At 34.9% G+C, this 25,350-nt stretch overlaps 1 protein-coding gene across 1 annotated transcript in view; it reads left to right on the top strand.

Moving 5' to 3' along the window:
* ADGRL2 (adhesion G protein-coupled receptor L2) overlaps window positions 1-25,350 on the top strand; it is a 227,671-nt gene that overhangs the window by 45,767 nt on the left and 156,554 nt on the right. Inside the window, exon 2 of the mRNA XM_058174688.1 lies at window positions 826-1,004. Coding sequence (XP_058030671.1) covers window positions 932-1,004 — 73 coding nt within the window. The 5' untranslated portion in view covers window positions 826-931. The remainder of the gene's footprint in view (window positions 1-825; window positions 1,005-25,350) is intronic.

The following is a 25,350-nucleotide window of genomic DNA, read 5'->3' as shown; positions in this document are numbered from 1 at the left end:
AATGCAGAAGGGCTTTGGCGATGAGGGAAGGCAGCCAGGTAATTGGTGTCTAATAACAGATTTAATGAAATAATTAATGCAGAGCTGCATGAAAGCCCTATCGGAAGTTCAGTTTGCATACTCTTGGTCTGTAATTACTGATTGGGAATGGTGCATTCTGCACAGCCTCGAAAGCATAGTTTTAAATGTTATTATTTCGGTAATACCCAGGCATCCCTGGCAGAAATTATTTCCCTTGGGATAAAAGCTGCAACCCCATTTCTCTTATTGGTAAAGAATGTTTATGAAGACAAACCTCTGCGCTCCAAGAAGCAGTGTCTTCAGTAACTATAGATGTTGAATTTAACCCAGGGATGGAACCCTGCTATCTCAGAAAAATCTTACACCTTTTCAGTTCTTTGCTCCGAGTTTGAACAGGTATTGAAGCTGCATGTTACCCAAAGGATCACATTGATCCTGAAAATGTGAATGCAAAAGGATGCTTGGAAGTGGTGTCTTCCTGCTTTGTTTCTTGAGGCAACTGTCCTGCTTTCTTTCTTACAAGTATTGTTAGATGTCTTTTGGCCTTGCAGCATTTTTTAGCTTGAAAGTTCCTCGAAATCCTGGAATTCTTGCAAGAATGTGCCACCATCCTTCATACACACTACGTGCTTCTTTTCTCATGGTTTGCTAATTGAAGTCTCTCTTCAGTTATTAACGGAAAGCAGACAATTTTTTTTGTCTTCCCTCACAGCCAGATTTCTCATCAGCATAGAATCTGATCTCTACTGTCTCATTTAACGGTGAACATGAGTTGATTATTTTCATTTTCATTTCTCTCCCCAGTTATGAAGATGAATGATGTAGACCACCCTCTTGAATGACGCTGGGCATTTTATAACTGGGATCGTTAAGGAATAAAAAAAGAAAACGGTTTTAAAGGGGGTCAATAATGGTGGCTTCTGATTGCAGAATGAAAAGGTTTTGGCTGCTTCTGATAGTCAGCTTCCTGCAGTGTTCAGAAGGTAAGATACATTAATGTGTAATTTGTAAGAATAAAAAAAAATATAATTCAGATTTATGATTCATCCTTGCCTGAAGGGGCAATGTAATTCATTTTTGAAATGATGCTTCATATTTCTGTTGCATGTGTCCCTTGGAGGAATGCTATTCAGTCACATATTTTGGAATACATTGATGTATTTTGGAACTTTTAGTTTATTTTTGTCATGTTATGTTACTGTTATTTTTGACATATTTTAGGATTATTCTTTCACATGACTTTCTACTATTTTGGTAGAAGTTGTTTTTCCTATATCTATCTATCTGAAATTATATAAAACCAACATAGTATTGATTTAAATATTCTTGATACACTGTAAAAATGTGATGGCAAACATCTACATGCTCATAGAGAGATGCAGACACATAATCACATTTATGAATATATAGGTTTTTAGGTCTTACTGGCAGATGTGTAGTAAGTTGAAAATACGCATAATTCATTTCAAAATCAGGTCACTGAAATCGAAAATGAGCTACTGTCAGCCTATATCTTGTTTCCACTTAAAATTACTTTCCTACTTGTTCATCTAAGGGAATATTTAAATTAGAGAAAAGAATAAGCTACTTTTTTTCTTTTGCAATATTTTTCATAGGGGTACTAAGAGGTACCAATGACAAACTGTGTCATGACACAAATCTTGTGGTTGACATACTTGCACCCAACATCAGGACATAAATCCAAAGCGCTAGAATTTAAGTCATGACAGTACTAAGCACAATTTGTCATTTTTCCATCATTGTGATTTCTACTAGATGCTTATCTCTGTTCAGTTTCCCCAGCTTCACAGACTTAAGATATGTCACTGCAATTCTTGCATACTATAAGCACAGTAGTTTTATAATATTATACATGCAATAGGCTAACAGTATAAAACATCATTTATCCATTTACGTTCTCTTGAAATGAATGGGTGTTGCATGTTTGTGTCATTAACCAATTCAAATACCATAAAAATAGGAACAGGTATAGTACCTTACTGAAAAAACTGGAAATCAGATGCAATTTACAGTACCACTTAACAGATGATAATTCACAAACTAGTTATTGATGCAATTTTATTTTTTGGGTCTTCTTAGAAGTAAATCTCATGGAATTCTGTAAAAACTAATTATAGTGTGACCAAAGCTGCAATTTTGCTGCCTTTTTAAAAATTCCTTTCTTTCAAAAATGATTTTATTGCTAAAAATGTCAAGATTAAAAAATGGAGTGATACATCATCAGAAATTAAGTGTGGTGAGTAGGTGTTGGACTTGAACAAGATTCCAAAGTTTGATTTCCTTCCCTGTCAGGTAATTCATCTTGAGTTAGTTATCCTTCCTTTTTCACAGTCTTATCAGGATAAAATAGAGTAGCCCTGTCAAGTCAGAGAAAAGACAAGATAATCAAATGTGTATTTTTAACTACCTGAATTTTTGTACTGAGTTTGTGTATGCATAGAATTGTAGCTAAATTATAGCAAGCTGTGCTTAAATGTATGTATATATCATATTCAGTTTTTCTGTGTTTACATGAAGAACATGACTATGGAACTCCTTACCCAGGTATGAAGATACTTCATTTAGTTTTGTCTGAGGACATATTTTTACAGGGTAGCTTCTGGTTTTGTAGCTGGTAGCTTGTAGCTGCCAGGATAGACTGAAGCCACTCCAAGCTATTTCAGAATTAGTGTATTCTGTGGAAAAACAAAATAAATTTCCTGTGTACATCCCTGGGTTTTATGGGAAAAGAATCCTTGGTAGTTGATACTGTTCAACATTAGTTTTCCCCTTCTTGTCCTATTGTAAGACTTTGTGCTGCTGGAATGTATAGAGCTTAAGAAGAGAACCAGGAGTTGTTTCCCTTATTTGTATGTGGTTTAGTTAGGGGAATATTGACTTAGTTGGAAGATGAAATGCAGCAGTTTCATGAAGTCAATATTCCTTTCAATAATAGGAAAATAAAATGCCCAATTTGTTCACCAACCCTTCCGTCACATCCCAGTTTGCAAGTATCAAGCAATAGTTGTGGCAGAATTAGAGAACTATAGGAGCTTTGACTGTATTTTGAATTCTTCTGTGAAACAGAGAAAGAACTTTGTTTTGCCTGGGCAATTTCAGCCTGTTCTCACTGGTGATTGATCTTGTATTATACAAAAGCACTCAAACAAGGAGGAGATGATGAATTTGACCAGACTGGAATGGGGAGGGCATTTCTGTATGCAGACAGCAGCACTGATCAGCCTTGTTGCTGAGATTGGTAAGGAAGGCTATATAAAGACTTGTTTTCCTCCCATCTTAAGAACAGGAGAAAAATGTATTGGTATGGCTGTGGGAATGAGCTCCAGGTTTTGTAGATTTTATCACAGGTTTCAAGGTCCCTTCCAAGTCTTAGGAGGCATCCCATTAGAGATCTGGAAAGTCAATATATTCACAACTTTACATACCAAACATTGCCATTTTATTTTCTGTAAGTATCTTTATTACCCATTATTGTACTTGGACTCATGATAATTAGTTGTGGTCAGAGAGAGGCAGATTTGTGAGTATCTTGTATTTTTAATTCTATAGATGATGAAATCCGAGGTGTTGCAAAGCATTGATATAATTTAGACCATAGTTTGATTAAAAAATATTGATTTACTTTGGACAAATTTGGAGATTTGATTGAATCCAAGCAACAATAAAAACAACAACACTTTGTGTGTTCCTGTAACTATCATTGGAAATTTTAAAAAAAGATTTATGTTGTGTTTAAAAGCATTAGATGAAATGTGTAAGTATAAATAAGTATGGTTCCTTACAGTATGAAGAGATAAATACTGCAAGACTTAAGACTGTTTTTTCCTTCTAAAATCAGGCTGGATTCATTGATCTATAGTTATCCCCCCCTTCAATTCTTATGAAAATGACATGTGGTATAGAGATGGCTCAGTTATGACACTTGAAAGTGTTCAGAAGGTTAAGTCTGTTACTATTTATGAAAAAAGGATCTTCTGTCTGGGGAAAATACAGATTTCTTTTCTTCTCCCTCCATCTAATTTTGTATTCAATTGGGATTTAGCTAAAAATACATGCTAAGAGCATAACATGTGAAATAATATATTCCCATTCACTTCTTTCTGAAGCCTGCTGAATGACAAATGCAACTGTTTACTCCATGAATATCCTGAAAAAAGCTTTTACATATCTATTTAGTTTAATGTTGGCTCTGTTCTAAGATACGGCTCATGGGCTTGAATTGAAAAAAAAAAAGTGTAGTAGGAACTCTCATTTAGATTTCACGGAATGAAGACCAGCAATCTCTCTCAGGGGATATTGCCCTTCAAAAGCCTGGTTTGCCTGACCAACTTTTAAGACTATTCCCCCCACCCCTATTGGGTTGATAAAGTATTGAAGGCCAAGTCTTCAAAACACACTTCTCACATGTGGTCTGTTAAAAAATCATTGCGATTTGTTAGAGATAATTATCTACATATGTTCCTGGTGGTCTTTGCATTTGAATAAAACTTTATTTTTCCGGGAAAGTTCAGTTTAAAATGAGAAGGCGTGTACAGCCTTTGTGTGTGTGTGTTTTTTTTAAAAAGGCTTCATTTCTCACTTGAAAGAAAATTAGGGAGAAATTGGGAAGAGTAGACGGAAGGGAGCCACACTAATTAAAAATTATTAGAATAAATCAAAAGTTGTGGTTTTTTTTATTCTGGAATGGAATACTGATGTGGAGGTAACTTCAAGCCAAATTAATCTTATTTTATTGGCATTCTTGCAAGATATCTGCCTTTGGTTTAATAGATATATAATAGGGCTTAGAGGTGGATGTTTTTATAGCTGGCAAAAATCTGTGGGAAATCAACGTCAACAGAGCTTAGTTTAGCTTTAGGATTGAGTATAATCCTATCACCCAGAATGTGAAACCTTGAATAAAAGAAATTTTGAAAAGAAATGGCAAAAGTGTTCCTATATTAAATTAGAGCAAGCCTACTTGCTTGATTTGCTAGTCATTTTTTTGGGCATCCATTTTATCAATGGAGGCCAACACTACAAAATTTTAGTGACTGTGAATAATTTGCATTTTTCTATAAATTCTTAATCGCTTTTCTTTTTTTAATACAGTAATAGGATCAGGGAAAATGGAAGGTTCATCTATTAATAGGGAAATCTATCTTGCAGTCTGGGAGAATCTTAAGTACATTTCTGGATAGGGAAGATATATAAAACTTTCTAGGAATTTGCATATGTAGGTATTGGTAATATTCATATACCAACAACATTCATTTATGCTTGACTATAAAACAATGTGGCTTTGTAAGCAGACATTTGTTGTCTGAGATAAAACTGTCTGGATTATTTGAAATAAAAAGTGACAATATGTGCATTCTACACAAAAGCTATATTCTCAGCAAGAGCATGGGAGGGGGTACTGTTTTGTAAGTTACTCCATCAAAGCAGACTATTATTTCCCAAGTACTTTTACTTGTCAAATAAAACAAGCTGGACACAAGACACAAGGGCAAAAACAAGAAAAAACAATAATTTTATTGATAAACATTGGTGGAAATTTGTTATAGATGAGCTGTTTAATAGGACACTGCAGTTAATTGTAATTATTTATTGATATCTGAAGATAAATCAACAAGGCTTTTCTAAACCAGATTAACTGAGAAGAGAAGACTTCACTACTCTCAGGTTTAGAAATTCTCCTGTTGGTTTTTAAATGCGTAATAATAGGTTTGGATTTATATTGGAAAATTGTGGGCTTTGTAATCAATTACATAAAATAGGAAGCATCCAACTTGAAAAAATAAATATACTGTTTTACTTAGCTTTCAGAAATGTTTCATTTCAAATGCTAAAGAGATGCTTTTGCCAGATATATAGCTTTTCACAACAGGTTTGTGAAGCAAATCAGCCTAACAATTTGTGCATCTGCCCACTGATATGAAACCTGACCTATCCATAACTTCTGCATTCCTTTCTTTTAGGAAAGGAATTAAGTTCTTTCTCTTTAGCCAGAAGAGAATGTCTTAAAATTTAATTACCATGATTTCATATACTTCATTGGATATATTTTATTGTTAGTCTTTTTTGAGTTGAAATGTATATTAATCATTTAATTGTAAGAGTCAATAAAATGTAGTTTGAGTAAGGAATTGGAACTAAGTTCCTCCACTCAACGTCTACATTATGTTTTCAACATTTTTGTCTCCAGATTTCCTGACAAAGTTATCAAAACATTAACCAAGTTTACTGTTTTGAACCTCTCTTACATAAATGTTTATTGTAATTGCTAAAAATAAGTGATTTGGGGAAGAATAGCTCCATGATTAGTCACAACCATGAGATTGAAGTAGTGATTGTCAACTCTTCCTGACCTGCTCCATCCAGAGTTGCCATAGGCAGGGAGATGAGTATTTTGGGTAAACAGGGTACATGATTCAAAACATTATTTGAAATGTGGAAAAGTATAAGCACAGTGCTTCCTTAAAACTGGGATATCTTTTTTTTTCAAGCTTCCATCAGAATATAAAAAAAAGAAAGTTATTTTAGATCATTTAAAGAAGTGGCTGCTTTAATAAGTTTTATTTATAAATGTGGCTTTAATGAATGGACCTATTAAAGCACCAATATATTTTTCTAGGTTCCTGCAAAAACCTGGAAAGAAATGTGACTGCTTTACAGAGGTATTATTCTTGTGGTCCTCCATATTCTGAAGCCCTTTTCTTGAATATTTTTTGATATATGGACATTATTCTGTTTTGCCAAATTCGGATCCAGTTTTAAATTATGTGATTTGGGGTAGAATGTGATATCAAATTGGAAACTTGCTTTTGAACAAAACGTAAAATATGTTGTACATAATCCAAGTTAAAAGAATGAAATGTGTAAAAGAAGGAATACTTTTATATACTTCTGTAATATATTGACTTTAAATCCTTCCAGATAACATAATAAAACATTCTCCAGAAAAAGAAATAGACAAACTTAATGTTTCTTTAGTTGTCTGCTAGGAGCACAGCTTGTATTGTGTGTCGGATGCTGAAATGTTATGCTTCAGATCAAATTCTTAAAAGGAATAAAAAATTCGTCTCATCAAAGTCACTTATTCTCTCTTATCTGCTGTTCTCCACCTTTTTATATAGCATTAGTTTATCCCTGGCATAATCTTATCGAGTTCTGCAGATTCATGAGTGGCCAGGTGCTGCTGACCTTTGGAATGCTGTATAAAGATCTCAATAGCTATTCTTATGTTCGGCATCTGATGTCATTTTTAAACCCCTTAGCTAGAAAAAGGCATACTTTAGATCCTGTAATTCTTATAAGCAAATCAAAAGTGATCCAGAAACTCTAAAAGCCAAACAAAAACCCTGTGGACTTAAATAAAATAAACCATCTCAAGTTCTCTCCTAGCTCTAAAATTTTTATTCTGCTAAAGCTTTTTGTAATTTCTTTATCCACAAACTTTTCTTTGATTAGAGCTGTAGTATTGATGGCTTAGTTGAGGTGCCCTTTCTATAAGTACTCCTAGATAAGTGTTTCTTAAAATAGATCCTGTGGGGTCTCCCTGGACCCTCTTACTGAACCTAAAGAACAGAATTATTTTCAGCCTGTTTTAAAATAATATGTTATTAAAATCATATTAAACAATAGTGAGAAGTGGTACAGTAGTAGCAAAAACATATCAATTTTATTTTTTTAATGTAGTAAATATAACACATACAAAGAAAAGCTGCTTTTGGGTTTTGGGGGCAGTAGAGTTTAAGAAACATTGTCCTGGATCATTTGTTTTTGACCAAATCCAAATCACACCTTGAATACTGTTTCATATAAAAATACATTCAGGCCTTTAACATCATTAGCAGTTAACAGTGATGTTAGTGCATTTTATCAATTAATCTTGAACATTTACACTCAGAGATTAATAAATAAATTGGAACTGAATTGTGGGCTAAGAAGATGAGAAAATACAAATCTGCTCTTAAATATAGATACCACAGAGGCCGTCTGTGTCACAATCCCTATATCTGAATTTTGCATTTTAATTGAATTTTTTCTCATATATAAATTGCTTGCCTTGATATTCTTCCTTTTCTTTGCAAATCAAATTTTGGGCTAAAACTTCATGATTCCAGTTAGTCTGTTGCCATCTGGAATGCATCATATTGGTCAAATCCATTCAGCCAGTCATGAATGGAAACTGATATTTCCTCTGTAATATATCTAAATACCTGTATATATACGGTGTGTGTGTGTGTGTGTGTGTGTGTGTATATATATATATGTAGGTTTTGGGTTGTTCGGGTTTTCTCCCATGTAAAATTGGAAGTGTCTTGGCGACGTTTCGACGAAGTCTCATTCGTCATCTTCAGGCTTCAGCTTCGTGCTTCTGGGAGCAATGCACAAAGCTGAAGCCTGAAGATGACGAATGAGACTTTGTCGAAACGTCGCCAAGACACTTCCAATTTTACATGGGAGAAAACCCGAACAACCAAAGACCTACATACAAACACCCGTAAAAACCTCAGAAAACAAATATGTATGTATGTATGTATGTATGTATATGTATGCATGTATATATTTCCCCTTCATTCTTCAATGGAAATAAAGAATTGCTTTTATATTTATATCATGAATAGAAATGGAATGGCACACAAACACGCAAGCACAAAAATGCACACTAACCATACATGCATGGACACACATTTTTTCCTGCCTGAATTGTCAAATGAGAATCTTACTGAAACAAAATGTTTGTAAAATGAATTTCAATAATATAGTCCAAGTTCACATGTCTACTCAGTATCACTATTCTGTTTAGGAAAATGGGGGTTTTGTGGCCATTTAGAATTGATTGCGCATTTCAGTGGGTTTGAGATAAATCTGCTCTTTGTAAACAGTAATGTACTGTTTGTTTCTTGTCCTTTTTCATTAGTTAATTCATAACAGATGAAACTGGCATGCAGCATGGAAAGCAATACGGAACAAACTGATGGTTTGTGATGTGTTTTTGCCCATTCAAGTTGATGGGAGTTTTGAAAACTTGTTTGCATATTTCTGCTTTTATTAAGATGATTCACAGTAAATAATTACATAAAAAGTCATAAGAATTGTCTGAGTTTGACACCATGCTTCAGAAAGGCCAGTCAGGGTAGATTTAATGAGCTGTAAAGCCTGCTGTAAAATGTATTATAAGTAAACTAGTAACCTGCAAATTCCACTTCGAATAATTTCCTTGAGGGACACATCATTTAGGATGTATTATTAAAGAGAGAATGTAAGAATGCAATTAAAAAGAAAATCTAAAGTTAGATTGTATGTACTGTGCTCTGAAATTAGGATGCCTTGAAGGGTTGTCATTATAGGTGATCTAGTTAAAAATCTGGTCTTCTGGTTTATACCTACATCTCAAAATGTTCTAAATTACAGTGTGTATTTCAATGGAGTCCTAAGCCTATTACTTTTAACTAATATGTGGTAATATGGCATTTGCAGAATATTTTAAATTTCTTTTTTTTTTTAAATTACAAACTTGCCAAGGTGTCACCAGATCTTGCGAGATGTCAGTCTTACATGACAAGCTAAGCTTTTCTCCCAGAAACTATAGCTACATAAGTATGTCTGAAATTTCATATTAATAAACAATGCAATATATTAATATTTTTATATAAATTCTTGCAAGATGTTGAGAATAACTACACAGAAATCTTGTGATATTTGGCACAGTGAGATTTTAGACTTCCCATTACCATTTGTATTATGAAGTCTTCTCTAAAGAATATTCACAAATGTTGATAATAAAAGGTCAATTCAGGATTTCTCCCAAAGCAAATAATAAATAAAATGATATTGTCACTTGATTCAAATTACTTCTTTACTGAATTCTTTTGTTGTTGTTGTCATGGTTCTTATGAATCATGGAACCCTGGTGTTTCACGAAAATAGTTTGAAAAACTCAATTTTAAATGTTGGCATATCTGAATTTGAAAATCCCGTAACATTTTTTTCCAATGTTACTGGAGAACCTGTTTCTTCATTATGACTTTACAGATACTTAATAAATCTACAATAGTATACTACTATTTGTTAGTTTTGTGTTCAGCACAAAATACATAACACAAGAACAGGTTGGCACTATTTTTAGTGAATCCAGTAAAGAAATAGCAAATATAGCCAATGTCCCATGAACAGTGGTAGGAATGAAAGCAGGACAAGAAACACTATCTTTTTGGTTCTAATGAACCTGTAAGGATTTAGACAATAGTTCATGGAACAACTTGTGCAATTGCTTAGATCCTGCTTCGTGCACGAGTTCTAGTATTGCTCATACAATAGCTTGTGAATCACTTTGCAGAATTACTGATTTTGTATATATTTATGGATCAAATGGGATTTTTGCCAATGTTGAGCTCCGTACTGATAGAATGATACATCCTGTTTTTTTTTTAAATGTTACACTTAATCTTACTATACTTTTAAATAATTTCACTGTACTAGACCAAGGGGAGGACCAAGGGAAGAACAAATACATCTGTCAGTATTATAAAACTTCAAAATTAATCATCATAACACAAAACCAAAGAAGAAACGAGTGGGAAAGGTTAGAACCTGTTACAAATGGAAAAGTCCAAAAACCTTTGACTGGAGGTAAATCTCAACTTACAACCATTTGTTTAGTGACAGTTCAGAGTTACAATGGCACTGAAAAAAGGTGACTTACAATCAGTATTCATCCACTTACATCCAGTGAAGCATCCCTATGGTCACATGGCCAGAATTTGGGCCTTTATCAACCAACCAGTATATGCAACAGTTGCAGCATTCCAAAAGCTATGAGATAGCCATTTGTGAACTTCCTAGCCAGGTTCTGGCCAGCATGTCAATGATAGAAGAAACAGATTCACTTAATAACCACATGATTCACTTAACTATAATGGTTTGCTTAACAACTGAGGCAAAAATGTCATAAAATGGATCATGACTCACTTAACAACCATCTTGCTTAACAACAGAAATTCTGGGCACAATTGTGGTTGAACAAATACAATTTACCTTGCCCCCTTTTAAAGCAAACCTTCCTCTAATTGAAATACTAACGGACACCATATCAGCAGGTATTATACTACTTAATAGAAGTCAGGAACCATATTTAATTATTAGCTTTGGTTTTAGCAGAGCTTGGAGTTAATAAACCTTTGAAACAGAGATCATTGTGTTTTTATTTTTTATTTTTATTTTTTTGGGTGGGATGCATTCAGGTGTTATATAAAGTGTCAGTTTTATTTACCTCAGAGCAGCTGTACTTCATTTGCTGTGTAGAATTACAAATTGGCTTATTGAAAAGCTCATTTGACATTAACTGGTGAGCTTTTATGAAAATGGACTTCATTTGAGTGAGGCCCATGAAATGAAAGAGTACCTCCTTAAGATGCCAAGCAACAAGCAAGGTCCATTTTGAAGACATTCGGATATGTTAAGCAACAGTAATACCCCGTAACCATTTAAATGACAGCAGCTGACTGTTTGAATTAAATTTCTATTTGGCTTAATTTGGGTTCCTAATTATTCTTAACTTACGTGAGTAGGTTTCAATTATAGTATACTATGGGGATTTGTAGCTAAGGCAACTGAAGGAATCATTTTACCTAAAGTACTTTTGTTAACAGATTAAGGCAGGTTAAAATAGAAGGATAGAAAATTGAAACTGCTTTCTAAGACCAACAACATTTTTTCAAATGATACCAAGGGAAATAGGAAAAAAGGAATTTTTTTCCTGCCCAACCTCTATTCTAATGATTCAAAGAATTGTGTGTGTGTGTATGTGTGTGTGTGTAGATCCTGTCTTGAGATGGGCTGAAGATTCTAGTGGATCTCAATACACTTCAATACTGGGCCCTTTCTAATAAAATTAAATTCAATGTAGAAAAGAGCAAGATTTTACACTTAGGCAAGAGAAAACAAATTTACAAGTACAGATTAGTTAAAACTTGGCTCGATAGCATTGACTGCAAGAAGGATCTTGGAGTTCTATTAGACAGTCACTTTTATAAGAGCCAGCAGTGTGCTACAACTGCCAAAAAAGCCAATGCAGTCCTAGGCTGCGTTAACAGAGGGATAGAATCAAGATCATGTGACATGTTAGTAGCACTTCGTAATGGCTTGATAAGTTAATAATTACTAAAACTAATGTTAGTAATGCCTTGGTAAGACCACACTTGGAATACTATGTCCAGTTTTGTTTACCACAATATATCAAAGATGTTGACACTCAGGAAAGAGTGCACAAAAGAGCAACAAAGATGATTGGGGGTTGGAGGCTAAAACATGAAGAACACTTGCAAGAATTGGGTATGTCTAGTAAAAAAAAAAAGACTTGGGGTGACATGATAGGCAGTGTTCCAATATTTGAGAGGTTGCCGCAAAGAAGAGAAGTTCAATTTATTTTCCAAAGAACCAGAAGACCAAGACAAGAAGCAATGGATGGAAACGAACTAAGGAGAGAAGCAACCTAGGACTAAGGAGAAATTTCCTGACAGAACAATCAACGAGTGGAAAAACTTGCAGTTAACTTCCGGCGTTGTTGATTAAAGACACATGATCATGATCACCGGTGCTGTCCTCAACTGGAGCCTTGTCTGACTTTGAAAAGGAGCAACTGGGCAAAACAATGTCCTAGAATGCAGTTTCTGGGACCATAGAATACTATTTTTAAGGCTGCTGATAGAAGCCAAATAGATGGATGAAATACTACAGTAAAATACTACAGTAAGTATTGAGATGTATTTTACAGCACTACAGTCTTTTTCAGGAGCTGCTGAGATAAAGAAACAAAGTTGTTAACTCACTTTTTATCAGCAGACTTAATTGCATGTATTTATGTACATGTACATTGTATAAACAAATGCAGTGCATGTGCATGCCACCACATTTTTAAATTATTGGTATCTGGTGCAAAGCATGGATAGCCAAATTTGAAAGTTTTCAAAAAAGGATGAAAAAGATTGTTTTACTTTCGACCGTCTAGTTCAGGGGTGTTAAAACTTGATTGCATTGAGGGCCACATCAGGGTTGTGTTTGACCTTGATGTCACTCATATTGGGGGTATCTGTGGTGGCCCGAGCACTCTGCCAGTGAAAATCAGCTCCTGAGCTCCATTTTCGGCTGAGACAGCCTCCTGCAACTCTCTGCCAGTGAAAACGGAGCTAGGAGGGCTACACATGGCACTCCCGTGCTCTGTTTTCACTGACAGAGGCACCTCGGGCTGGTCCTTCGCTGTCTCCAGGTGGCCCTGTGTACCAGATCTAAGCACCCTATGGGCTGATTCTGTCCCCGGGGCCTTGAGTTTGACACCCCTGCTCTTGTTGATCTTTTTTGGATTTCTTCTTTCATAGTATTTAAGATAATGTGTTAAGATAATGTGAGACCAGTCTGTCAGGGCAACCCATACACAACTATGGGACGGAATGTACTGCTTCTGCTTTCAGCCCCAATCCAGGAGTCTTCGCAGACAGTCACTTTCGCGACAAACTACTTTTGTGTAAATATAAATTTAGTTAAGATAACGTCCATATTCCTACCAGAAGATAACAATAAAAATCACAAATATTGTTACAAAAAGGAGATAGGAAATAATCAGATATCTTTGACAATTTGCAATATTTATATATTTTTTAAAAAATAATTGGATTTTTTAGGGGCATTCAAGTTATGACAAAAGTTCCAATCTTCAAGGGTTTTTGTTTGTTTGGTTAGGGTTGGTTAGCAAATAATAATGTAGTCTGCAGCTACGACTGTGATAATTCATGGAATTTTTCCACTCACAAAGCAAAGGAGATAATATAGAGAGTCATTTTCAAACATCATGGACTTTCTTAGCAATTCCTCTTCTCTGTTTTTTAAGGTGTCTACTGTAGATGTCTAGCATTTTTCCATGTACCTGCTTGTAACAACATCTTGCAGAAAAATAAGTAATGTGATAAACCTTTGAAACTTCTAAGTTGGTAGGTTTATCACATTAGTTATTTCTTTCAGTATCCAAGTTAAAATAAATGATTGTTTTTTATGCAGGTTTTGGGCCCATCCTTTGAATAACAGCCTGCTTTCAACTTTGGTTAGTTCATGTCTCTTTGAAGTCCATTTTTGCCTTTTTTTTTACTTCAGTAGAAAAACCCTTCTAATCATGTAAGCAAAAAAAAAAAAAAAAGGCATTTGTAGCTGGTGCCGGCTTTGTTCAGGGAATCTCCATGTCAGCAATTGGACACCGTATTGTTTCAGGGTATCTTTGTTATCATTGAATATGAAACTGTTTCCCAATGACAGGCAGATGGAATGTTGTGCTGAATGTGTAAATTGGAATTATCGCATCTAGCATTTCTCTTTGCCAGGTGCCAGCTTGCTGCTGTGGCTCGACACTAATGCTGAAGGGCTGCCAGGAATGGTTTTATTTGCTAATTATCTCATAGCATCTCCAGCAAACATCTTGCCCAGGTGTTTTCTGAAATACCTAGAAGGACAGTGCGAGGTGGCAGGTGGCTCATGGAGGACAGCATATAGAATGCTACTAGTATTTTATATTCATCCTATGTAATTAAGAAAAAAACCTCAGATTTCTTTGTGGCTAGGAATATACTTGAGTATCAGATTCAGTATTTTTGAGGGCCCTTGATGGGTTGGCTTTCTGTTATTCTTTTTCTTTTAAAAAGGTAAATGAACATTTTCAAAGCATTAGCAAATCAACAGGTACATATCCCTTTTAAGGTTGCTGTTTTTAAGAAACTGCAATAAGTTTTTATCTGACCAAAACGTGAAAAAAGAATCCCATATATGCATTGTGAATAAGTATTATGAATAGCGAGGACTTTTAGCTCACATTTGAGAAACATCTGGGTACCCCTCTGGGATAATCCATCATATTAGTGAAATACGTCAAGAATTTGAAGAGTGGTAGGAGTGATGAATTCATCTGTTCTTTCTTTACCATGGCTAAGATCAGGAAACATAGTTTTTAAAATAATGATGAAGGTAATCTAATGAAAAATGTGTTATAATGTGCAGAAATATGCTAATAAATGATAGCTGAAATGTAACAACAAAAGCACATTTATATGTCATGATCCATGTCAAAATATACTCCTATAGTAGACAAGGTTCCTTATCTATGTAGAGTTGCTACATTACATTTCTCTTCTACTTATTTTTCTGGATTCCTTAGAGAAAGGAGATATTAGAAATATAAGTTTTTGTAGTCTGGTTACAAATAGTAATGTGATAGAAAATTTTCCTACACTTAAATTAACACTGGGATCCCTAAGGGATGTTTTTGGTTGAGGCACATTTAAAAGTTTGAGAATATATTGCACATATTTTTTCAAAATGGCTGCTGAGGGGGGGGTTTACTGATTCACAAGATGGCTTCAATGCAAGATAAAACATTGATTTCCTAACATTTCAGCTTTGATCCTCTGTAGTTCCTCTTCTTGCAATATATTTAAGACTGTATTTTTATCCTTTATCTATGGTTATGGGCGTAGCCCCATGTTAAGCATCTATTATTTTTAATCTCTAAGAAATCCTATGGGCCTATTATGGATTCAGAGGTGTTCTTGGGATTAAAGATAATGCAGGAAGCTAGTGATTTTCTTTTAAAAACTGTATTATGCTACTTTCCATATTTTTAAAGTATTTTGTTTAAATAACTCTCTTTGACAAGAAATTCTAAAAAAAAAAAAAACCACACAAGAAATGGATGGGTTTTGTCTGCAATGATATATTGATTAATATACTGCACTCTTCTAATTACATCTTCAAAAAAGTCACTTAAGCAATACAGTCAAATAAAGAAAAAGTTGCACGATGCATGTGGAATAGCCTTTTTTTATCCTCCTTCTCTTCTTTCAACACCACATTTAAAGAGATTACATAATTCTAGTAATGCTGCTTTGATCTGTCATTGACATAAATAAGTCTTTTTGAGGTTCTTGCCATGCTGGCTCTTTGTGGTCTATAGGTCTAATCAGTAACAGAACAAAGCTGAATTGATTAAAAATTTATTGCCTCTTTTTAAAAAAAGAAGTGCTATTAAATATTAGATTTAAATTGCATTGTTGTAATAACAGAGAAGCATTTTGAGCATTTTGGGTAAAATGTCTCTTGTTTGTAAGCTAATAATGCAGAGAAATGGATTCACTCTTCCTATGACGATTAATTAATGCGCCACAGCTCATAAATGCACATTCCAGCATCTGTCTGCTATCCATTATCCAAAGTAGATGGTACATAATTTGCCTTTGTTGTGGGAAGATGAGAAATATGTTCTGTTATACTTTTTAAAAATGTCCATGTAAAAAGTACCTGTTTCTGATTACTTTTTACTAACATTACTCCACACTAGTATTGCAGCAATTTTCAAAACATTATCTCAAATAAGCATGCATTGTTAGTTTATGATTTGAATTTCTAAACATTTAAGCAAAGCAAAGTTAGCTTACTAAGAAATACAATCTTTTATTATACTGTGCTTCAGCTCTATCTGTTACAGGTATTGTTGAAGTTTTTTACTGAGGGGATAGTCTTGTAAAGAACTGAAACATATATCTGTTGATTATCATTGGCCCAATAGGTTTGTCTTCCTCTTCCTCTCACTAACCCCTATTCCTATTCTTCCATTCTCTCTGTCTCTCTGTCTCTCTGTCTCTCTCTCTCTCTCTCTCTCCCCTTCTCTCTCTGTCAGTTTTTTTCTTGATTTTTTTTTTTTTGTGGATGGATAAAATTTCTCCACAACTTTCATACCCTAGAGCAGGGGTGTCCAACCTTGGTCCCTTTGTGGACTTCAAGCTGGCTGAGGAACTCTGGGAGTTGAAGTCCACAAGTCTTAAAGGGACCAAGGTTGGAGACCCCTGCCCTAGAGGAGAGACAGATGAACTAGACTACATGCACATTTAGCTTGATGCCTGCCAGAGTCTCTTCCATCTTGAAGACCATCAAACATGCTTTTCTATCCAAATTTAATGTGGCTATTTAGCATATTTTACAGAAGGTGAAAGTACATAGCTGCATAGTATTTGAATGGGGGACGAAAATGATATTTCAAGGCTATAGGCTAAGCTGGAATTGGATATTTGGGAATCAAAAGGAAGACAAGGAGAAATCACTTCTATATTGTTTTTAAGGAATACCTTGGTTTGGTTCATGCAGTTATTAAGACCAGAGCTTATCTTGAGAGAGGTTACTATATATGGTATTTTTATGATGCCGCTAAGTACATTGCCAACTGAACTCACTCCCTTAATTTAAAATAAGCATGACTCATACAGGGTCCATAGGCATTCTTAAAAAATGAGGTAATGACAAACTGGAATAGTCCTTCGTGCTTGTTTGAAAATATTTCCACTAGTCCGGAAGAAATGTCAGAAAGCCGCCCTGAATCTTCGGAGAAGGGCGGGATATAAATTCAAATTTTAAAAAAAGGTAGAAATGTCAGAGAGCATCTATGGACTAGAAGGGTTAGTAATGTGTAGTTTTATCAGTCTGTCTTTTGTAAATGTGTGATTTTTCCTCAAAAATTCCTTCAAAGATTCAAATCACAAAGTGAATTCTGTTCAGGGATTTACCTAAACATATCATTGCAAAAAGAAACAAAACCACATTGTTGCTGGTTATGATCATGTTTATATGCTATTAAATATAGTCCTGAGTCCTTCGGGAGAAGGGCGGTATACAAATCGAATAAATAAATAAATAAATAAAATATAATTTGAGTCTTAGTGACCACCCAGGTTTTCTCCAGGACCATCTATACCCAAGCTGATCCATCATGTTTCCCTATAATCCCATTCACAGCTACTGTAATTGAATCCATCCACTTTGATGTTGGTGTTCCTCTTCTTTCCACCTTTTCCAGAACAATAAATTTATTGAAAAAGCTACATCTGTATATATAAAATGTGTCCAAAATATAGAGATATGAGCCTGGTTCTGTGTTGATGTGTTTGATGATCCATTTCTTAGCTCATGCATTTGTTTATTTTCTTGGTTGTCCGCTATATTCTCAGAAGGCTCCAACACTATTATATATTGTTAAACAGTATTATATTATTGGTTTTTATTGGCTGTGAATTGCCCTGAGTCCTTCGGGAGAAGGGCAATATACAAATATAATAAGTAAATAAATAAATAAAAACACTAAAGCTTAAAATGGTTGATATTCTTCCTATCCGCCTTTTTCAAAAACCAACTTTTCCTTCTATAAAGTAACAGGAAAATTATTGTGCATACCATTCTGATCTGAGTCTGCGTCATATTTTCTTGTCTGATTCTTGTCAATGATTGAACATGAAAGGCAGAAATTTGTTTGTTTATTTATTAAATTCATTTGCTGCCTGACTCATTATGGGGCTACTCTAAATGACAAATTTAGCAAATACATAAGGACTGGAGGCCTTTTTGATTCTATGCTATTTCTATACTTACAGAGATCAGAATGGTATAGATAGAAGTTATCAACCACTTGAGTATCAGTGGTGGTAACAAAGTATAGGAAGATAGAATTCAAAAGTGTTGTTTTTTAGTGTGACATACTATTGTAGTTTATAGTGATTTTATGAAAGTCTATCTTCGATTTTCTTTTGCTACCTGTCACAGTGTAATAAATATTTGATGCTGGTCTGAGACTGCAATAAAATTTGTTGATTAATTGGTAAAAACATCATTTCCTAAAGCATTTCACCTCCCTTTTGTTCTCAGGGAATACAGTAATAGGGCAAATTTATCAAGTGAGGAAGAAATCCTTGGGAATTATTAACTGGTCCTTGTGGGCTGCGTCTTGATGGAACTCAAATAATGGCCAGATGATATTCAATGACATGCACAAATTTGCTTTGCTTGTTTGGAATAAAATCACAAACCAGAAAGTTGGAATTATACTGTTAGGGAAACATCATACCTAATTTGTATAAAAATAATATAAATTCAAAGATGCTTCAATCACTTTGTGAGAAGGAAGAAAAGTGGGGGATAGAGTGTTAGTAAAACAAATACACAAAAAGAAGTTGGAGGGGTGTGATTTTCTTCCCAGTAATTGCCATTGCCATTTTGCCATTTAGTTATCCAGACATTTGATACTTAGGTGGACTTGACTGGACAACATGAAATATACAGCTTATCATTTTACAGGGCAGGCATACAGGTATAGTGCAAACCAAATTACTGATAGTGCGTTAAGTCATCCTGTGAAGAGAAAGAATAGATGTGGTCTGGCTGGACGATAATTGTGTTACAATTCTTGTTGATTTCATAAAAAATGAAATACATCCTTTATTGTATTTTGTTTGTTTTCCTGGAGGGGTGAGATCTGACACCAGCCATAATTTACACAACTACTTTCAAGTAGGCTTCAGATTCTGGCTTGCCTGCCATGGTTTGTCAGCCTAAAAATAGCACACAAACTTTGCTTCCCAAACAATGCTATGCCTTGGAATGATATCTGAGCTGAGCTGCTAATATGTTTCTTTATGATAGGAATATTATCTTTCCACTCAGATACAAACAGCAGAATAAAAGAACATGATTCTTACTTCATTTTAGTTAAAGTGCTTATATGCACTCGGTGTAAAGCATTTATTTCTTTAAATGGTATCATCAACAGCAAGTATTTATTGTTCACCTTAGAAATGCATTTTTCATGTTTGCTTCTGCATGAGTGACAATTAATCACATAAATAAGCCTTGAATATTGGAGAAATAAATAAGCCTGTGGTATTACAAGCACCTTCAACTGAAGTTTTCTTATTTTGTGCACATTACATTTCAGCACTAAAGGGCCATAAATGTATAATCAAGAAATGCCATTAATGTTCTAGAAATTCAAATGTTTTTGACCTGGTTTATTGAGAGCTACCAAGTGAATCTCCTATATACAAGCAAGCCTCCCTCCCCCTCTTGTCAGCGGCTACAAGACAAAAGAAAAGCAGATACTTACAGTTTCTTTTGTTAATGAGTATTAAGGATTTTGAGGGGAAAAAATGCCTTGTGCATGTATTGTACTGCAAACTTTGCTTCTTCCAGCAGTTGCTGTTTGTTTTTCTTTCTAATGATGTGTGTTTGGAATCAGCAATCTATAAAAAATGTATGCATATTTGCATTTAAAATTGTAAATATAGAACACCTTTAAATTAGAAACAGCTTAATTAGCACAGAACACATGGTAGTAATTTGCTTATAATTTATGTTGTTTGTAAAGATAGCTGACAAATTAAACAAGCTAAAACCAGGAACACAAAAACACTTGATTTGATCCATTGATGGAATTCCTGTTTAACATTAGTTCCTGATACTTCTTGTGTGTTATAGATATTGCTTGTGTGTGATTTTTGGAATTGCTAGTTAAGGATTTTTTGTAATGCCTACATAACAGCTAGGTAAGTTTGGAAAGGAGCTTAATGACTTTATGATGTATGGAATATTGATATGTGACCACTGCTCTTTATTTGTAACTTTTTTTTTTAATTTCAGTATGAAGAATACCCTTATTCTAGAATATTCTTTGGAAAATTCTTCTATGCAATTCAGTCTGTTCTGCTTTGTTGCTATCATTAGGTTTACAGCAATATCAGGAGAGATTTTGTACGGTACCATCTAGTCAGTAAGGTGTGTCAGCCTATTTTTGTATTGCTTTGACATTAATCTCTCTTAACTTAATCCATTACTATGAGGATCTGGGTAGGAGACCAACTTTGTCAACTGAGAAAAACATCCTTATGATAGATAGAAGCCACTGAAAGCCTAGTAACTTTGTTACTATCAGGTAGCCTGAGATTGTTTTTCCTGGTAGCTTGGAATTATTAATGAACTGTTATGATAAAAGATATTTTTTTACTAATAGATGTCTGTTAGACAACTATTTTAAATTGGCTTTTATCAGGAGATGGTATAGAATTATATAATTAGATAAAATTATATTCTTATTCAGTGAAGTCTTAGCCAAGATAGGAATCTCTGGTCTTCATTTTTTATCCTCCTGCAAAGCAGGATAAAAATTCCTAAAAAGAGGTGCTACCTTCTTTAATATGATTCTGAGTCCTGAGAAAGCAATATGCATTTGAAATTTCTGCTTAACTCGCTGATATGTATGGATTGAGGACAAAGACAGTGTACTTGGCTTAGATCAGTCAGTACATTTCTTTTTTTTTTTTTTGAAGCATATTTCTTATTTATTTTATTTATTTTATTATTTTAATTTCTATACCGCCCTTCTCCCAAAGGACTCAGGGCGGTTTACAGCCAAAATAAAATCACAGATACAAAAATTAAAAGCAGATTTAAAAGACAAGTTTCCTGAACAAGTGTCCAGTGTATTAGTAGGTTTTTAAAATCCCTTCTGATAATCCAAATATTTTATTTATTATTTTTGAAATCAATTTTATGTTATGAAGGTAAATCATTGAAATAATTGTAGGGATGTTATTTTTCCACAGCTCCTGTGTTTCTTCATGCCTAGTAGAAACAAACTCAAATGTACAGCACAGATAATGGCATACGGACATTTCTTTCATTTTTTTAAAAAAGCACAGAACCCTGATTTTCTTGACACAATTTTTGGCTTACTTTGGCATAAAAGTTTTGTAATGTAGAAAAGAAAAGATTCTGGGAGACTTTTCCACCAAGATTTCAAATGATTCCAGCATTACTACATTTTAAGTCATTTCCTCTGTCTCTTAACAGTTTTAGATATGTAAAATGGAAGAAGTCATTTTCAATAATTATTCTTCTTTTACCCGACTTGGGTAATTTGTAGCTTCTCCATGATTTTATCTGAGCAATTAAACCAGAGAAGTAATTGCATAAAGCAATATGAGAAAAAGGGAAGAAATAGTGGGACGGCGGGGGGGGGGGAGCAATGTGACAGCCTGATGAATTTCTGCAGCTTTATATGATTTTTTTTAAAAGCAAGGCATTACCATCGTCTTTATAGTATTATCATTTTAATCAATTATATTAAAAAGAAGACCTGATCCACCTCTGTGGGGAAAACAACAACAACCATCCACCTTCTTCAAATCAAACGCTGCATTTTTATCAGCTTTTGAAAAGTGAGCTCTCAAATTAGCCCGGCTGCAGCCGTATGAATTACGTGATGAAGAAGTCAAGTCTTTAGCATAAGACAACTGCAGCCCTGGCATCATCTTTCATCTTATATCCCCTCCGTCTTCTTGGATTCCCACGCTTGCGCCTGCATTTTCTAAAGGTCATGCCTATTGGGGGTGCCCTTGTAAACCAACCTCTGTATTAATGTAGCAAAGCACTCCTGATTTTAGGCTGTATGAATAGAATGATTTCCAGGGCTTTCGCGGTGCTTTTTACGTTCCTTAGAATAAGAAGGGTATGATTTCCCACTCTGCCCACAAGAACTGTTTTATCCGTTTGCCTCGGAATAATAATTCTTTACCTTTCTCAAAGCGCTCTCGATTTGGGAAATAAAACCCGGTTCAGTTTTGTTTAGTATGGTGGCTTTGACGTTACACATTCATTTTTTTTTCCATTGTGGCTCAGGATATGTTATTAAAGAATATGGTCGGTTGAACACTACTTTAATTGTACATTTATAACTTGGGTAACTAATTGCCAACCGCTGGTAAAAAAGTAATCAATGTTGATGGGCTTGCTACAAACAACTAATGACAATTTTATAAATGGATAGTTTGTCGTTGCTTTATTTAGTTAGTCAAGAGACAATTTTATTCTTAATTAAGCATTCTAACGTTTCCCATTAATGGGAATATTGGTTGGAATTCGTTATGGGACCAAAAAGTTTGAGGCATCCAGATTTGCAAGATGGAATATTTGAGAAGCTGAAGGTTAAGCTTAGGTTGAAGCCTTTTCCTTCATTCCTAGCTTCATTTTACTTAAAAATAGCCTAAAACAAATAGCAGAATTAAATGCAAAGAAAACAAAACTGTTAAATAATATGAGCCAACCACTCTTACACATTTAAGTTGGCATTAATGTTTTGAGTTTGTATGAGAAAAAATGCTTGCGAAGCCTGCTTGGTGAAGTCCTTGGTGGTCTTTGCTTGGTTGTTTGCTTGCAGACATTTGTTTACTCAACTAATGTCCTCAGTGTCCAGTGCTCTCAATTTTTCTGCAAAATGCTGCTGTGGAAGGGGGGGGGAGCTCATATGTTTATAAAATGGCTGTCAGGAAAAAAATAACCAGTTTCAAAGAACCAATTTTAAAAATGCACATTAATTTTTTCATTCATTTTATAAGGCCACCCATCTCAAGAACTTATCACTCGGTTAACTCTTAAGAAAATTTATGGGATCTGTTTGGAGCTCAGTAGGAACCAGTGCTTTGCAGCATGAGAGCTTTGCATTGTTTTAAATTAAATTAGGTGGAACGAGCAGCAAGGTGAGTGCCAAGTATCTGTGATACTCTGGTTCCCTTATAGATACTCCATCGGACTCCTGAATTTTATCACTTTGCTTCTATAACTAAAGGCTTATTAAAAGTTTATTCTGGTAGCTGAGCTGCAGTACATTTAGTCCTTGACTTACCCACCTCCTGTTCAGCGACCATTTAAAATTACAGCTGTGTTGAATGAGGGGGGACTTGTAACTGATCTGTGACGTTGCCACCACCACAATGTCCCTGTGGTTAGGTGATTGTAAACTGGGTGCCTGGCTCACGATTCTGCCATTATGGTGAGCCCCGGTCACATGATCACCATTTGTGATCCTCTCGGTCAAAAAAAGGGGAAAGTAAATGAGAAAGTTGGTAGGGGAGATCGCTACACCACCACTTTTTCTTCTCAGGAGTCTCCTACAGAATACGAGATCCCAGGGATGTTGTAATCTCTAGCATCTTCCTTCCTGCCAACATTCCCCAGTGCCTGCCCACTGACTTTCCTGCACTCTCTAATGTCTGCCCACTGTCCTTGCTGGCCTGTTCACCTTCTGTAACTACCTGCAGAACCTCACCCTCCTCACCTGCAACTCTTGTGTCTCTTCTACTGAATGATTTGCATGATTCCTGAATTACAGCAGCAATGGGGACTTGTGGGATTGCCATTAGTAAGCAATATGATGACGATATGATGCTGCATTTTGTACCATCTGATGCTTTCGAGTACTCTTTAAGGGCAGATCCACGTAAAACGCATTAGAATAGTCAAAATGTGAAGTGACTAGGGCATTAATGACACAATGTTAATTGTTAAAGACCATTTTTAAAAATTATTGCTGTATTAGACAATGAAGGAGAAGTCTGTCTTTGGAAATAAGCCTCTGCTTTCAAAGAAACTTGCTCTGTTATTGGTAGGCTTTAGAAGTTAAAAAGCAAACACACACATACAGAAGAGGCATATTCAGTTCCAAACACAATGCAACACCCATAAGTGTCCAGTGAAATCTTTTTTCTGACAGAAAAACATACTCTTTTCCCAAAGAAAGGGTGGGGAGTGGATTTGGTACACTAACAAAGCCAGTGATTTATATTATTTTATTTACCAGTTATTCATTAGTTTAACAGCATTTTTATACTATCCCTCGGAAGCCACCGGCTGTATACAAGAAACATTGTTATCTGGGCTAGGATACTAGAGAATCCCAGCAGTGTTGACTTCATTCCTCTTGCTGTCCTAGCAGAAATGTCCTGGAATCCATATACAAGCCTTTGAGCAGTTGTGGCAGCTTTGTGGAGCAGATCCAAAAAGGCACTTTGCTTTGCTGAATGATTTGCACATATGCTCCTGAAGAACATATATCATGCAGGGATTTGCTACAATTTGAATAATTGACTGGCAAATTTATATTATCCCTTCAAGCTTAAATGGAATATTGCTATATAGCTGCTGATTTGTGAGAGAAGGATTGTGTGCATCCATTCAGAGAGCACCAGTTTCCCTGAAATATACTTTTTATTTCATGGCCATCAACCTTTTCCTTCCAAAAAGAGATTTTTAGGGGGGGAAAAAGATATATATAATTTTTAATTAAAACAAAAGAAATGATTGGAGTTCTGGCTGTTTTGATTATGAAGTTTGACAAGCATGTTATTTATTTGCTTCCTCCCACCCCCAACCTGATCTAAACTTTAATGTGTTTCTGACTAGTGGTAGTGCCATTTCTTCTTGTATTCTGGCAATTCTCTGAAGCAGTTTTGATGATTTGAATTAAAGGGCTACAAAGCAGTTGGCATAGCATGCAGATGAAAATGGAAGTTTTATAAGAATAATAAAGTTTTACGCTGATCTTTATCTGACATTTCTGGGCAGCCAGGTTTAATTATTTAATTCAAGTTTTTGATTCTGTTCAGTTGAAATAGTAGTAGCAGTAGTAGTGAT

This window comes from Ahaetulla prasina, chromosome 3 (assembly GCF_028640845.1).
Source record: "Ahaetulla prasina isolate Xishuangbanna chromosome 3, ASM2864084v1, whole genome shotgun sequence".
NCBI lineage: Eukaryota > Metazoa > Chordata > Lepidosauria > Squamata > Colubridae > Ahaetulla > Ahaetulla prasina.
Note: the sequence above shows the minus strand (reverse complement) of the source record. Positions and strands in the feature narration are given on the sequence as shown.